We start from the raw sequence: 17970 nt of genomic DNA on the forward strand, positions 1-17970 counted from the left end.
CGAATGTGCTCCCAACACACACATACTTAAGTCATGAGAAACGCAAATTCAAGATACAGTAAGAAAAATATTCTGGAAATACAATGGTCAAAAAAGAAAGTCACATGGAGCTTACATTCTACTAGGAAAAAGTTGACATTAAATATATAATCACTCACATAAATATATACAATTATAATGATTATTATGATGGAAAATACAGGCTTTCAATCAACATTTAACTGACAATTGTTAACCTGTGCTCCCAAGCTATTAACCAGCCACGATGGCTGGATTTGCAGTTATTCGATGTAACTTTCTTTGACGTTTTCTTATTTAAATGGTCATTTATTTCTTTCAAACATTAGAGTAAAATATAAATAAATAATAGTTGGAATGAAGTGACCAGTTAAACATACATAGAAAAAGACAAAAACTAAAAACTAAATTCCCCAGGCAAATAGATAAATCTAAATTCTAAATAGAGTGGAGAATAAAGTTAGTATTAACAATAGTCCTAACAACACCCATGACAAATTTCAAACCTAAAAAGAAAGTAAACACAATGTCACAAAGACCATTTGAAACTACCTAGCCACAACCAACAGAAGTAAGGTTGGCCCTGAATACTATCTCTCTTCAGCTATCCCAAAGAAACCAAAGTTTATTCCTACTTGTGACCACTTAAAGGTGACATATCCTTGTTTAGAAAACATGAAAACAAATCCAAATAATCAACTCTAAAATTTGAAACAGAATGGCCAAATGAAAATATGAGACATGATGGTCTACAGAGTGAGAAAGTTTCCATTTCATTCATTATGATTCTGCCAGCACATAGCAATGAGCCTTAACATGTCTCCAACAGACTTATCTGTTTTTGTCATGTAATATGGTAAGGAATTCTGCAGTTTTCAAACCCTGAAGAATTAATTATGGAGTATGGAAGGATCCACACCAACTTGTAAGGATACATTATGAAGTGATACCAGTGCTTACCTCTAGAGAGAAGCCTGGGGAGGAGGATGAAGAAGGTTATCAGAATAAATGTTCATTTTTTTTAAATGTACTTTTTAAATGAAATACATTTGTCTATCATTGGACATTTAAAAATTCAGAAAATACTTAAGAATCCATACAGAATAAATCAAAATGATAGCAATAATGTTCTTGAACCTAGTTTTGCTTCTGGATTCAACAAAGGAAGACTTTAATCCACAGATGATCATTCCAGAGCACCTGAATTCACTACTCTTAAAGAGAAAAGTGGTGTCAAGAAAAATGCTCCTGGATTATAATTTGATGGGAAGACTTGAGAAGCATGAATTTACAATGCATATCAGTTATTTTAGAGTAGGTAGGTTTAACACATATTTCATGCACATCTAGGATTTAACCTGATACAAGAATCCACACTGTTAAGTTTCTAGACATTTTTGAGTCCTCCAACAGGTGGCACAAGGCAAGGATATCTTCCTGAGGGAGATCCTGATTCGTGCTATCTTTATCTTTTCTGAATGCCTATCACTGATCACACTTTTTAACCACTCTCCTAGCACTTCCATTTCTGTCATTTAAACTAACTAACTCACATGTTTTCATTCCATATTTTATTGATAGTCATTGAATATGGATGCCACATCATAGTCAAGATTGTATTTTTTGCTCTAGAATGCAGATTTGTTGAACTAATTTGCAATTAATGAAGACTTATAAATCATGTTTCTCATTTCTATACACATAATTAACCAGCATGTAAAGGTGGTCACTTTGATTTGCAAAATACCCAAGTCCATCTTAAAGTCTTCTTTCCCCATTTAACACCAAGAAGCATCCTGGTTCTATTAACAGAAGAATGTAAAGGAAATACCAAATTCTTGTCCTGTGTAGTTTTGTGCTGACTGAGGAATAAAATTTGATGAAAACTGGTAAATATATGTTTGACACACAAGTCAACAGAAAACATTTAAGACTGACATAGTAAAACTGAGTAGTGTCAGTAAAACTGACACTTAACATTTATTACACTGAAATGAGTATCAGCTAAGTTTAAACATGAATTATTCCATATGTAGAGTTAAATGGTTATATAATTAGCATATTATTTTATGAGTTACTTTTTTCAAAACATAATGGGTATATATGTGTGCGTATATTTAGAAAGTTTGTGTATACACATGCATTCATACAAATACAAACATGCACATATACAAACACATAGACATTTACTTCACTCAGCCAGTAAAATAAAATATAAATACAGTTCCCTCTATGCCATCCTGAGTCCTACACTAAGGAACATGGTGGAAAATGCCCACTTAAGAAAGGAAAGTAATGGTAATTTGGCCTTAAAAAAAAAAAGTCTAGAAAGTATCCCAAATGGTACACAAAATCTCTAAAAGAATTGATACATACTGTCATTGCATAGCTGCTAACGGCTTAAAATAAGATTAAATTATATTATTGGAAATGGTTGACCAAAACACAAACTGCAATAGCATATGTTCTCTTTTTATTGGCTCAAAGTATCCAAACATTTGTTTCTAAAGCTCTATGTTACACATTTCAAACTTTGATATCATTTCTTACTTATTGCTCTGCTCATGTTCGGTGCTTTTTCAAACAGAAATGTTTCCCTGCTAGATGACACTAATGTAAAGGTGCAGAACTGTGCGCTTTGGTCTCAATTCACCAGATTAAGATTCAGAGCAAAAGAAAGATTCAGAGAATTCAAGGAAACACATGCCTATTTTTAAAGTAACAACAACAACAAAAAAAACAACTAAACAAAATAAAACAAAACTAGAGACCAAGGGCACATTCACCAATACATAGTTATAAATGGTTAATTTAAAGGCTATGACACATATTTACCACAGTTGCATATCATCTACTTTCTTTTAATGAAAACACTAAACACAATGTGGATGGTTCTAAATGGCAAACTAAGCATGCTTTTAAATTTGGCACCAATACTGTCAGAGTACACATGCCTGACTTACCAAGTGATGCAGAAATGTAAACCTGAGTTGATAATGTTCTTAAAACAAAGTTAGTATGCACAAAAGAGAGAGCAGGCTTGTCTTGCTCCTTTGTCTCTTTCAGGACACTGCCTTTGCAGGTTATCATGGAGTCAACGTGTATATATGACATCTAGCAGACCACAAGCTGATGAGCCCACAGCAGCACCATTTCAATGCTGCACATGCTTAGACTTACATCCCTAGGCAGAATGGCTGGGGCAGGTGCGCTCCAGAGTTAAACGTTTGAGGATGATATATTTCTGGTGGCTACGCTCATCATTTAACTACCATTAAATGATACTGCAAAAACTGACACTGAAACCTGTCAGCAATTTCTAAATATGCTAATTATACTAGCAGCTGACACGAAAAAAAAATCACTCTAAAGAGCAAGAAAAAAACAAAGGGAAACATTTTGATGGATTTTTCTTACCTTAAATTCATAAAATATTCATTACCACTCATACCTACCTCCCAGTGCCCATTATTAATGCCAAAAAGTCTAAATACATTTGAAAAATGTATTTTGCAAATGTTATTCACACTGTTATTCATATAGATGGTATTAAGAAGAAATAAAATAATGTTATTCATATAGACACACTGTTATTCATATAGATGATATTAAGAAGAAATAAAATAATGTAATACCTTTACTTTTACCTATGGATTTGATGAAATGGTTCCATGAAGAAAGGATTTCCATACAAAAAGAATAAAGAGGAGAGAAACAACAATAAGAATTATGAATATATGTATATGCACTACTCTTTGAAAATTAAATATACAAGAAGGTATAAATAGGATTTGAAAACAAATGGAGATACAATCAGTACATGTTGAGAAATCTGCCTGTTTTAAGGCAATACATGCAAAGAAATTAGAAAGCCCATGCTCACTTTAAAAGACTACACAAAAGGAGATACACAATGCTTATAGGTAGAAAAAGTATTGATTTTGTAGAACACTATACTCAGCATTCGAGAAGCCAGAAGCCAAAGATGTCTGCATGTTCCCAAACTGACATGCATGGGTGAAAAATGGACTCTTTTTGGTGCAGTACATTAAACCAAATATCTTTTTTTCATATGTTAATTTATGATGGTTCTCGGTTTTTCTTTACTATAACTACCCTTAACTGCATATGCTGATAAATATATGGAAACTTTCTATTACAAGTTCTTATGTCTCATTTATTTGCAGATATTATAGTGCAAAGAATAAAGGAAAATAAAATCAAAGGAGCAAACCGATATCAAACCAACAAATAAAGGGGAGAAAAACACATGAAAAAATGTGAACAAAAATTATGTATTTAATTTGCAGCCAGATAACTTGCAAGCATTTGCCCATCCTTTGCAGTGATGGCTTGAAAGCAGCTACAGAACAAGAAAACACTGAAAGCAGAGTGGAAAAGGAACAGAGCCCATACCTTGGTCGCCCATCATCAGGTGCGCCAGACCTTGAAGGGAAACAAGAGCACAGTCAGCAATAAACAAGGGAGCATGGGAAGGCAGGGTTGTCACAGTGACAAAAATGTTCAGTGACAGACATCTTGTTTCCTATGAGACATGTCTGTATCACAGAGGCAAATCAAAAAGCATTCTTTCAACTCCTGGTTGGAATGCTTTGGGGCAAAGAGTTATAGAACTGCAATTTAAACACTTGCATATGCTGCACCGTGTATTTCTTCTATGTATCAGTTGGAACATTCAAGAGCATAAGAGCATGACTTAAAATCCAATCAATCCCTTAAATATTGCATTTGCCCTTCGTGCCCTTTGATGAGACTGTTTTGAACACTGCCCCCACAGGGCTTGCCATTCTTTGGTGATGAAATTATATTTTAAAAAACCCAAAGGAATACCTGAAACATGGGCTGGGTCTGATCTTTTTCCCCTCATCAAAAAATGAGAAGTTTCATAATTAAATGAAAAAAAAAAACCACATCCTTAGTCACACTGAAATGATAATGCAGAAATGTCTCCTTGTCTGACACATGTAGCAATTAAATAAGCTGGTTCAAATACAAAAAAGATCATCAGACATGCAGGTGTAAAGTTTGAATTTACTACAGAATAATGTTTTTAAGAAACAATGGATCACCTTTAAATAGGGTTAAGTAATTTCCCATGGAGAACAAAATTATTCAGCACTTTACTTAAGCATTACTTAAATACTAAACTATTAGTTAACATGAGTATATTTAAGATATAATTTCATCAAGGAAGTTCTCTGAAAGAATATTGAATTCCCTTTATTTAAATTATTTTTTAAGTCTTGCTTGACAATTTCAGATTGAAGATCACCCCTTTTCTAAAGAATACTAGCAATGTTCTTTTAAAAAAAATTTCACTGTCCAAGAAGATATGTTTTACTTTTTAGCATTAATTCTTAGTTCTTTATTCTAAATTCAGAAATTAAGTTACTCTTCAATCCCTGTATATTTCAAGAATATGGGATAATGTCAAAGAAACATAGCATACATACAAATTTACTAAAATGTGTATTTCATTTCCCACTCTTAATTCAAATATATTTGAGACTTTGAGCTACCTAACATTGTATATTACTTGCATCAGTATTGAAATAATCTGTATCATTTCCTTAAAAATTTAAGGGGTATTTAAACATTCCTGTGGGGCAGATACAATTAAAATCATCATATAGGGCTTCCCTGGTGGCGCAGTGGTTGAGAATCCGCCTGCCGATGCAGGGGACACGGGTTCGTGCCCCGGTCCGGGAAGATCCCACATGATATAATCACAATATAAAAATTATTTAACATAGTATTTTAAAGTTTCTGAGATCTAGCTTCTTTTGTATTTTCTAAGTGATTTTAAACCCCCCCCAAAAAATCACACAATCAGTTTAAAAGGTTTATGACCTGTTGGTGACTCATGATAGCTTCTATGCTTAAGAATAGTGGCTTATCTGTCCAGGTTATATAATTTTTCATTTAATTTCACTTTAAATATTACTATACATATTTCCTAATAAAAGTTTATAACTTTTTTGTAAACTATTGATAAATCAGGGAAATATCTCTGTACAAGATATAACTTTTAGATTCCTCAATGATTTTTAATACCACCTTAGTGAGAATGGAAATTTTTAAATCTCAAAAGCATTAACATTGTTCATGCTATACTTTCTACATCTAAGCGAGCTAGACTACATTGCCAAAGTGGAGTTATAAATAGGGATGTTAAAAATTATGACTGAATAAACTTTATTACAATAGTTTATGAGCCTATACTCTGAAAATCTTGTCAAAATTTTTCATGGGATGAGTGTGTGTAAGGACAGAGGCATTCATGCTTATTAAGGTGATTTTAAAGCTCCTTGGAATGCAACTGGATTTAAAGAGAAAAGAGCAGAAACATGGAACATTTTACAGGATGGTTAAGGAAATGCAAAAGAAGTCAAAAAGATACTTAAAAAAAACCTTTTGATCTCAAATGACATGCACAATTGTAAATGAGACTGATTTTGAAAGATGTCAGTCAGACCTGCAGGGTAATATCTTTTCCAAGTACACACTCACATGCTATTTAAATTATAGTATAGAAAAAAAAAACATATACAGATGCAACACTTGGAAAAATAGTCACTGATGATTTCTTTTAAAGTTTTAATCTACTTTACTTAAATAATGAAACAGAAATGTTTAGCAACTAAGCAATTGAAAGAATCCATGAAAGAATCACAAATAATATGTTGAAACCTGTTACTGATCAACTTTGTATTATCATGAATTGCTCTTTGAGACATCAAATCTTAGTAACTTTAATGGCTATTTATCTGTAACATTAGACGGGGACTCTTTTTCTAGGGAATCCATCATTGTGTAGAAATGAACATTATAAATGGCTATATTTCAAAACATTGTAACAAAATAAGATATGCTAAACACTTTCTTCTGATATAGATACTAGTAAGTTGTTTATGCGAGAACTGTTAATGTTGTGATTATGTAAGTTGATAGGACATCAACTTCCCTTTCACAATTCTTTGTTCTTCCTAGTTCTTTTTGTATTTTTATCCTTTACATATTTCTTTGGCAGCGCATGGACTAAGTTCTTTAAAGGTAAGAATGTTGAAATATGAAACTAACACAATATGGAAAATCAACTATATCTTGATAAAAATCTTTTAAAAATTTTTAAAAGAATGTTGAAATATGTTTTAGTTTGTTGGATTCTACAGGAAAAATGTGTAACTTTCTCAAAATTCCTTGATAGAGATAACTTTAGAAAACCTTAAACAAATACCATAATTTTATTTAACAGACACAGAATATTACAAATATACTTACCAGTAATCATGCTGGAGTGCTGTATGCTTTCATTTCCACTGGCCAATGGCTTAATTTTAATCTAAACTTATGCGTCTTAATTATAGTCAGTACTTTATTTTGTGTTCTTTTTACAAATCAAATCATTTGAGACTAGACCAATGGGCTAGAGATGATGTAATGCTCAACATTTCCCAAAGAAATCATTTTGACCAAGAAAAAAAAATGCAGAAAGAATCATGCACTGTGTTCAGAAACTGCAAAGAAATGCTTTCTCATTTAAAATAAAAGAAGCAGGATTGTGTCATTTTTCCATGCAGAACACTGAAATAAGTATTCTAAGGTTCATATGGGACGCTGAAGTCCATCAAAGGCTGGAGTTAAGGTTGAAGGAGTTTCATATACTTGGGATTGATGGAGTTGAGAGTGTGTGTGTTCTATATGAAAAATGATACACAATCCAGAAATCAGCAAATACTCAGAAAGAAGTTCAACTTACCTTCTACATTCGAGATGTACTCTATTAATACTAAGAAATAAAAGGCAAATGAGAGTTGGAAAATAAAGTACAAAGCACCCACCTTCCACATGGTTGTCTTCTGAAAGCACATGACAAGGAGGGAGAGAAAAGGAAAAACATTCATTAAGCAGCATGCAGACTGGACCTTGCCTTTGCATGTCTTTTTCATGCAAGGCACCAAACACATCATGCAAGTGCTCCATAGCTCCCATTCACAGGGGAAAATACAATCACGGGAAAGCAGGTTCCCTCCCATTGGCAGCATTTAAAGAATATGAGACGAAATTTCAGTAATACTGCTGTGTACTGAGCAAGGAGTGTTCAAAAGTCTTTCACTGCCCTGTGTAAAGCAAACATAACTCTTACATGTTGCTGGCATGGTTGCCCTAGGCAATTATTTTTACAGCTTATCTTAAAATAACAATTCTAAAAGATTCTATTTCTAAATTCTGATTTGGACTTACTTGGACAAAAGAAAGTTCATTGCAAATAGCCGTGACATTTCACTTAAAGGTATGCCTGTTCTATCAACTACGTAATCGATTTACTATCATGGCCTTTAAATATTTCTAATACTTCAATTGCTTTCCTTAAAAAAACACAACATAAATTTATGCACCTAAAATCCATCATTTATTTAGTTTGTTTATAGTGTGTTCATATTTTATCACAGATGACGATGGTTTATTATAATTTTTTAAATGCTAACTTTCTAAAATGTTAAGTAGAAAGAGTAATGAGTACAAAAGCAGTCCATTTGGCAGCTGTCCTTTAGGCAAAGTATATCATGATTTATTCACTTTGTGCTTCTCTTTAGGGTGAGAATATGAATGTAGTTAAGATAATGATAATATTTGGTGAACTTTCCCTTATATTTCCATATATCTACACAATATTTACATATTTTTATATATTTATTTAAGTATATTTCCATATATGTATATACAAACACACACACATATACAATCAGATTTTGTATGTCTTTCCTACACATAATCAATGTAAGGGTATGGAATTTAAAATATTATTAGTATCTATTAGGTAATTCAAGTACTATTTGAGACACCGGGCTTGGTATCAGTTAAGAACTGGAAGGAAAAGCTGTTTTACGGCACTAGGGCGAGAGCAAGGTTTCAATACTTATCAAAATGTTTCAACAGTAAAGTATATCCATGTTGACATTTCTTGTCTCATTCTTGTATTTCATTTAATTAGCTGTATTTTTTTTAGCTGTATTTTTTAAACTGCCCATTTGATGAAAAGTGTTTATAAAAAACAAAACAACAGCAAATGTAGTAACTTGAAAGAAAAACAACTGTGAATGCACCATTTCATAAGGTTCAACAAATAGCTTTTTTAATGGTTAAAGTTATTAATGAATTAAAAATCATCAATTTTGTTTAAAATATATTAGGTGGAAACTGAAATATCAACACAGGTACACTTATTGATGTGGCCTTACATAATAGAAAATTGTTAGTGGGTAAATGTGGACAACAACATCTATACAAAATACTTGGTTTGCCAGAGTTCATTTTAAAAGAAATAAAAAATGACTGAAACATTTGGTATGTGATATTCATTTCCTGTTTGATTTAGGCTTCCAATCTACCAAATAAGGAATTAGAATTTGTTACTTTTCAATGGCAACTTGGACATGACATGGACACAAATAGTAAAGTTTCATTTTATTGCTTTTTATTGGAAATCATACAAAGATATAGATTTTAATGTTACATACTCTGGTTTTTACAATGACATCCTTTGAAATTCTATTTCCCACCTAAGATGCTCATTTTTCAATAAGTTTATTAAATATGTAGAGTAAAACAACAAAATCAGGGAATTTAGAGGAGAGTCCTTTGGCAAATATGGTCATGAGCAGTACAGTCCCAGAAAGGGGTTTTGGTAAAGTGCTGCATGAAAATCTAATAGGGAAAAGAAAATGAAAAACAAGTCAACAAAATAAAACAGGACAAGTCTTGACATAAATGTTATAAATGTGCTTAGTAGGATATTAGGAAAGGAAGGTGCACTAATAAAATCAAGGTCATTGACTTGGTTCCTTGAAAATGAGTTCTCTTTTCACTTTTAACTAAGGCACGGAGCCACGGGCAATACCGCTGATCCCGCCCAGTCATCCAGCATTTCTCTGAGTTATTCATACAGAGAACCAGCTTAACTAAAGGAACTCCTTTTATGCAAATCCAAGTCATGCCCAAAGTGTAATCAGATCCTGACTTGACCATGTTCAGAAAAATAGTCTTCTCCAAAGACTTAGATTTTTTTAAAGAAGTACTAGAGTGAAAGAAAGAGTAATATATTAACTATCTAAAAAAATTTTAAAAAAAGAAGAAAAAGAAGAAAACTGGATTAGAACAGACTTTCCTTGAGTTTCTATATATTTTCAGATTCAATCATAGGATAAAAAAAACTTCTCTTTATTTGTTTCATTCTATTCTACCCCTTTGGTAAGCCATTTGTTGGCTTTAGTTGATTTAAAACCTGTTAACCTAGAGATGACCTCTATGTTATTTCAGAATTTGGAAGTAGCTATAAATGGCAGAAGCTCTAGCATTTACAATCATTCTCTATGTATTTTTCTTCTTTTCTTTCCTTTCTACTTGGTTTTTGGACTAAAAAAAAAATATCAAGTTTAAAAAGAATAGTTTTTCTCATCACACCAACTTTTGCTTTCTCTTTGCAATCAAATACTATTTTGGTTTTGAGCAGCGACAGAGAGAGGTGCTGAAATTGGCATGCCCCAGTGTAAAAAGGTAAAGCAGTATATTTTGCCTTAGTGTAAGGTAGAAAGCAGTCCATCCAGCGTTACCTGCATACATTGTCAAGTTAGGGAAAAGCTCTTGGTCCGCAGAAAACCCTGGCTGCTTAATTCTGCTGACCTAATGCTGCTGTGTACATGAAGTGAACCTCTTAGTAATCAACTTTACTATGATCACCATGCCACCTATAAAGATCACACTCTTTTTCTTTTGACTGTGAAAATAATAAATATAAAACCATGGAAAAGATAACTTAAATCTTATTTTTCTTTCAGATAAGACATAATTCCCTCACAGAGACAGAAATCAAGCACTAGAATATCAGTCATGTTATGAATATTTGTGTGCTGACATTGAGGGAAGCTGCAGACTTAAATTGTACGTTTTAAAATTACTTCAAAAGAGCATCTTCACAAATGTTTTTCCTTTGGCCCCCAGCTTATAAGAATGCAAGGACGGTAACTTTAATTTATTATGACAGTGTTCTTTGCACATAATCTTAATGACATACTACTAGGAAAAGAGAAATGAATAAGGAAAAAATGTTCTTTTTTCAATGTAAAGAAAATCAGAAATTTAATCATGACAAGTGAATAAATTAAGGTTTGGGATAAAATGTCACAATTAACTCCTTTTTGTATAATCAGTGTTTAAGCTTAGCAATATGAAAGACTTCATCTAAATGCCCATGCAGTAGTCAACTTACATGCTACATTTTACATTAAAAACTGGCCAGAAGAAGTCGCTCGCCCTCACTTGGGCTTTCTTTCTCCGTTTCAGCTTTCTTCCTTCTCTGTTAGTTGCCTGTGACCGGCTCCCTTCATTTTCTTTCACTCCCTCTCTCCTCCATCAAACCTGCCACTATCGCAGGCAGTTTCCCACCCAGATCTATGCCCTCCACAGTGGGCTACATAGCAAAACTGGTGGCGGGTGCTAGCCAGCAGAAAGAGGAATTCAGAATACAATTTTATTTCCTTTTTTCACATACCTCGATCTTGCTAGTGCCTATCCTCGTCTTTCTAGCCCCTCACATTACTTTTGAAGATTTCACCCCTCATTTGGAGGACCAAATGCCAGTATAGCAGGTTCTGGTTCCCATGGTGGCACAGGATGGAGTTTTGTTTTATTTTTCTTTTGGTGTTAACAGTGAAAGCCTTTAGAAAACCTCAATAATCTGGGAATGCTTCAAGGACTGGGAAATGGAGGAAATCCCTGGTTCTTTGGATCTGGGCAGCAGTCCGCTGGAGGAAGACAAAAGCCAGCCAGAACCAAGAGGAGGTGCAAACAGAAACTGAAGCAGAAAGGTCTACTATGGAGGCTTAAGGAAGGAAATAAACAGCCTGGGCAGGAATCCGGCTAGTTTCAAAAATGCTTTTTAACAGGTGGGCTCAGCAACTTATTTCAAATTCACCTAAATGACACTCCCACTCAGCCTGCTGGAATCTCGATCCTAGGGCATGAGGGAGGCCAACTAGAGAAGCTAATTTTTTCTCTCTCTTTCACTGTTCAGGAGTGATAAGAAGGGTATCTCTAACCAACGTGAAGCAGCAGAGATGTTCCTGGCATCAAACTTAGAACTATAAAACCATTCTCCCTAGGAACATTATGGGAACGTCTGACTATACTTTTGGTACAATACAATGATTCAAGTATATCATGGAATTAATGAGTACTTTGTGAAGTGGTCTGAGTTTACTTTGCCTTACAGTGTTGTTTCCATGGGAAATGTGATATGAGTTTCAACCTATTTATTCAAATAACTTTTGAGATTATACTTTCATAAGCTGGAGACTCCCTATGTTTCTGCTTCACAGAGTAGGTACCAATTTTGTTACAAAGAACTTGTGGTATTCGAGTCAAAATGTTCCATCTTGTTAATGGAGGAAGAAAGTAAGAAAGGGAAAGAAGGAAGAAAGAAGGAAGTCTAATTATATGGCAGATTCTTCTGGTGTTTAAGTTGTTCAATGGTCCTAATGGAATTTAACAGTTATTAGTCAACATGTTAAAGTATATATTAAATAGCACGCATAAACTATATAGCATACAATTTCAAATTTTCTTTTCACGAGGGACTATTACAAGGATTTTATTCTGCTTTTATAGCCTCAATTCTTCCCTACATCTAAACCTTGAGAGTTAACATTTATAATAGCTGGACTTAGGGAAAGACCACTGCACTTAACAGTGACCATAAACAGAGCATAATCTACACTGTGTGTTCTCATTTTTATTGTTTTATTGCTTACTGAGAAATGAACATTTCCTAGTACGGAACTGACAGATAACAGTGAACAGGGTGCTGCCATGTACTTTCCCACCCAAGCTCAATCACTGCTACACAAACTCTCCAAAGAAAGCTGGTTTTGGTGAGTAGCGCTTCCTTATTAAGAGTCCAAAGTCACCACATTTTAGGAAGTAGAGGAGGAAAGCTCTTGGTTTGGAGTTGAGAAAATAAATTTAAATACACCCGTAACCTACCTACCCAACATATCACCCCTTCTAGTGGGTGTGCCAGTACTCAGATGGGACTTTTCTTACGAGCAAATAAACAGGAAACATCCTCTGGCTTGTGTGGTACCAGCAGAGAATACTCCACAATGTGTCCTAGGTTCTCCAACATTAAATAGACAGTAGCTGAATTCTGCTGAAGGACATCAATGGCCTTCATTTGAGAGAACTGTCTAACATATGCTTGATGTGTACAGTTTTTTCACAAATCATTTTATTACAGAGATGTTTCAAATAAACTTTCAGATACTTCTGATTTTACTCATTTATACTTGGGTTCTCAGACGAATCCATTTAATTTCTCTGAGAAATAAAAACAAATATATTTTGTCATTAAATTAAGGGGACATTGCACAAAAATATGACTAAACCATACTGTAAGAACAAGTTCTAAATTTAGAGTTTAACAAATTAGATTTGTATAAATTGAATAGAAAATGGTTTGTATGATATAAAACTGACCTGTCATTTATAAATACATTATTATATTTAAGGAAAAATAAAATTTTATTTCAAAATAAATAATTCATGTTATCTTTAATCCATTAGGACCTTTGCACATTTAAAAAATAGTCTGGAAGAAAAATGAAATAAATAATAAAAGGATATTTCAGTTCTTCAAAACTTTGTTTTTCATTTTCTTTAGTGTTTAAAACTCAAGATATTTGCATATTTTATAATTTATGGCTAATTTAATTTTAAAGTTTTATAGAAATCACTGAAAATAATTATAAGGGGAATTAACTGGTTTTTTTTTTCCTAAATGAATCAGATAGTATGTTAAAATTTTCCAGGAATCTCTCAGAGTTGACTAAAATGCTACCTACAATGAACCAAATATCTAGTAATCTTTTCAAATGTAGGACATTTGAATAGGAGGAAGATTGTTGAAAAGAATTCTTCTGCCTCTCCAAAGACTGAAAGCACTTAGTCCAATAGTACCTGGGGTTGAAACATATAAAATTATTGTTTTCAGATCAAAATTGGTTAAATACCAACAATTTAATATGGTTAAATCTAATATTTGTAAGTTGGTGGTTTCTCTACAAACTATGCTATTCTCTGCTTACTAAATATAATGTAGGAATATCAGGTTAAGCCAAAACATTAATGCATTCCTTAGAATCAATCAGTGGAAAGCAGAAAATAATCAGAGCAAATGCAATTTTTATAAAATGTTTTATAAAATGTTATGAAGATCTCAAGTAACTTCTTTGAAATACTCAAGAGAAATAAGAATAAAAAATAATATACTAACTCTTGGGTAGGCCTTACCACTTTAAATGTACTTTCATAAACATTATCTTATATAATCTTTATGTTATTTCACTGTGGTTGGGTGACTTGCCCAAGATACCCAAATAAAATATAGAAGATTCCAAGAGTATACAGAAAGTATGTTTTAAGGCTCCTTGTGCAAGTTTGTGTAGATTTCAAAATTTTTTTTTCTTTTGAATTTTATTTTATTTATTTTTTATACAGCAGGTTCTTATTAGTTATCTATTTTATACATATTAGTGTATATATGTCAATTCCCCAAAAAAATCGTTTTAAAAAGAAAATAAACATGAAGAATTTGGACAACATAGGGTAATGCTGAAGTGTCTAGTAAGGTGGTGCTATGTTCCTGGAACTGTTATCAAAATATATTTATTGTTGTCACATTTTTAAAAGTAATACAATAAAGAAGTATGAAGGCTGTACTCATTATTTCTTTGATTCTGTTACAAGAAGGCAGAAATATTTAGGGAAAATATTTCTTTCTTAATTGCATTTACGTGTTAACTTTATAAAGTCAAAAAATGTAATACTGTTTAATTTCCTTTATTGAAGAAAAAAAAGAGGTCCCAGCACTCTTCTTCCCGGTACTATTAGAATGAATTATTTCCCAGAAAAAATTTAAAAAAACACGTTTATAAAATCTTTGCCCTATTATAATAGCAAAGAACAGGTGTGTTTACCCATGGGCATTCTAACCACTAGGAATAAAAGGGAGAATTATTCCATAATTTCTTGCTGCCTTTAAAATTTAAAGGAAAGTGTTCATTTCATTCACAGCACATAAAATTTTTCTTCCCTTTTATAATATCTGAAACAAAAGAACACTTTCATTCCAAGTCAAATATTTTGGAGGGTTAGGCAATATAATATGAATTTGCCACATATAGTGTATCTGCCTTTTTGTTTTACTTATAAAATGCAAATCTGATAAAAATATTACTTTTATTCCTTTTACATACATGCTGTATAGTAAATCTCCTCGGAACTAAGCAGCAAGTTCTAATCTTTTAAAATTTGAATCAACAGACAAGAAGAAAGAAAAACTAAAAACATTGTCCAGTCTCCTATTTTCCTTTAAAAAATAAAGTTTTATGTTACAGGCTAAGAATAAAACAGTTTGTTCATAGGTACAACAAATTCTATATCACTGAAAATTTCATATATAGAGATGTTTGGGCTAATGCCTAGTCCTTAACTAGACCTATATGAATGCAAGTCCATGTTGAAGAGGGGACCATAAGCTTGAATAATCTATCCTTTATCTGTTGATTTACTGATCCATAAAATCGAATCACTACAAATACAAGCTTTTAAGGTAGCCTTATAATTCCCCATCTTATCTTGTCCTGAAATGGATATTTGCTGCTTAAGAAAGCACTCTGAAAGATAAAGAAAAATTTTTTGACTCTTGTAGAGCATATTTAAATGTTAATTCCATCATTCAAAACAGTTCCTTTTATTTTTTAAAATGGAATAATATGAATATGATATAACATTATTTCTTGACGTTTGTACAAACTGCTTTCTGACTGCTGGAATACAGACTTTTTTTTTTTTTTTGACCCAAATGACTTCCAAGATAAAGGCTTAATTTTCAAAATAATCTCATCAAGTTATAATTCATAATATACTGCTTCCAAATGTGTAGCAATACAATGCTATTATGACCACTTCAATTCATAAGCTCCATCCTAAATATCAATATTTTTCTCAATATTCCCCATTAGGTCATTAATATTATTGTCATAGATTTTATCTGTAAGTCTATGACAATATTTTTTACATAATAGTTTAATAACAACAGCGGTTTTCAAATTAGTAAAAAGCATCCTCCATCACACAGTCTCATACAATGAATTCTCTTACATTATATGTCAAAGACTTCTCTTCATATAAAATAGGCTTCCTACTGAGTACTATACTATAGGAAAATAAACCGAATGGGCAAATAAAAGGATCAACATTTCTGTAACACTGAAATATGGCAGAGACAAGGAATATAAAAGGATAAAAGAAGCAGCTCAGACCTCTAGTTAATTCTATAAAAGTCCAAGATCCTGTCAAGGGGCTATTACATGATAACAAATGTACCATTGAGCAGGCAAATAAAAACTATGAGTAGGAAGAATAGAAAAATAATCCTGAACATGGAAGCATTAATTGTGACATAGTAAAAAAAAAAAAGGAGGTGGCAAAAACATCTAAGAGATGAAACAATGGGTTAAAGAGTTTCATATAAAGAATGAAAAAGGTGAAGAATAAAAATTTAGAGTGGATCTGCCGACTCTATTTTCAGTATTTAAAGAATGTAGGCCTGATCATAAAATTAAACATCGTTCATTTTATTATAGAAAAGTACTCTTATTTATGATTGGTTAGTGACATTCAATCTCCATTTTTACATGGTAAAGAAAATGAGTCAATGTAAGAATGGAAACAGAAATATATTTATAGCCTCGATATCTTAATAACATTTAATCTAGATATCCCAATGAGCTGTTGTCTGGTAAATAAATAAAGTATTGAAAAGGATAGATGATTTCCAAAGGGTACTGAGGTCATCTGACATCTAAGTCCAGCCTCTGGCGTTAGAATGACTTGAAAGGGATAATCCAACATAACCAGATATTTATTTGTCTTATTTCAAAGAAGAAAATATATGTTTCTAAACCAGAATAGCATCCTGACTCAGTACTTTTTATGGACTGAATGTTTGTGTACCCCCAAAATTCATACGTTGAAACCCTACTTCTCGGTATGATGATATTAGGAGGTGGGGCCTTTGGGAAATAATTAGGATTATATAAGGTTATAGGAGTGAAGCCTTCATGAATGGAATTAGTGCCCTTGTAAAAGTCATGAGAGAGCTTGCTTCCCCTCTCTACTCTCCACCATGTGAAAATTCACCAAAAAGTCAGCAGTCTTCAACCTGAAAGCAGACTCTCACCAGAACCTGATCATGCTGGCACCCTGATATGGAACTTCCAGCCTCCAGAACAGTAAGAAATAAAATTTCTGTTTTTTATAAGCCACCCAGTCTATGGTACTTTGTGACAGCAGCCTGAACTATGACAGTACTATTTTAGAACTTGTGTTACTATGGAAAACTCACCTGTACAAAAAAATAGTAAATATGACACCAAAAACTTAATAGATTTCTGATATTATTACAACTGAGAAAAAAACTAGTTGTGCAATATGTATAATACACGGAATGGCTAATATCTACTAGCAAATGTAGCTCAAGGCAGTACCTAGTAGCTTAGGAAACGTGTACCTTATAGCTGTCAGAAGTAAATTATGTTCAAAATGGGCCATGTTGCAAGTAATGCTCACAAAACATAATGGAAAAAGACTAGAAAAGTCACTAATTTGAAATACTGATTTTTTTTTTATTAGTTAATATGCTTCTCTTAGAGTTGAATAGAAACTATGCTGGATGCAGTTTGAGAGAATATACTCGATAATTTTAAATGGGCCTATTAACATAGAATAATTAAATCAAACACTTTAAAGCATGTAAATATGTATGAAAACAGTCACAGAGAGGAAAAATGATTTGAACTAAGTGTCAGGGTG

The 17970-nt window shown here is 32.7% G+C and overlaps 1 protein-coding gene across 18 annotated transcripts in view; it reads right to left on the reverse strand.

The window, feature by feature from the left end:
* The window catches only part of NRXN1 (neurexin 1), a 1147673-nt gene that overhangs the window by 1041619 nt on the left and 88084 nt on the right, over window positions 1-17970 (reverse strand). For 9 of the 18 annotated variants that reach the window (XM_024118768.1, XM_024118773.3, XM_024118763.1 and 6 more), the window contains exons 2-4: window positions 7881-7898; window positions 4435-4464; window positions 3654-3665 (exon numbers count right to left, since the gene is read on the reverse strand). The exons of 4 other annotated variants lie outside the window; for them this stretch is intronic. In XM_024118768.1, coding sequence (XP_023974536.1) covers window positions 3654-3665; window positions 4435-4464; window positions 7881-7898 — 60 coding nt within the window. The remainder of the gene's footprint in view (window positions 1-3653; window positions 3666-4434; window positions 4465-7880; window positions 7899-17970) is intronic. 5 more of the 18 variants (XM_024118765.1, XM_024118762.1, XM_055089174.1 and 2 more) reach the window with 3 other exon arrangements.

Source organism: Physeter macrocephalus, chromosome 12, assembly GCF_002837175.3.
Source record: "Physeter macrocephalus isolate SW-GA chromosome 12, ASM283717v5, whole genome shotgun sequence".
In the NCBI taxonomy this organism is placed as follows: domain Eukaryota; kingdom Metazoa; phylum Chordata; class Mammalia; order Artiodactyla; family Physeteridae; genus Physeter; species Physeter macrocephalus.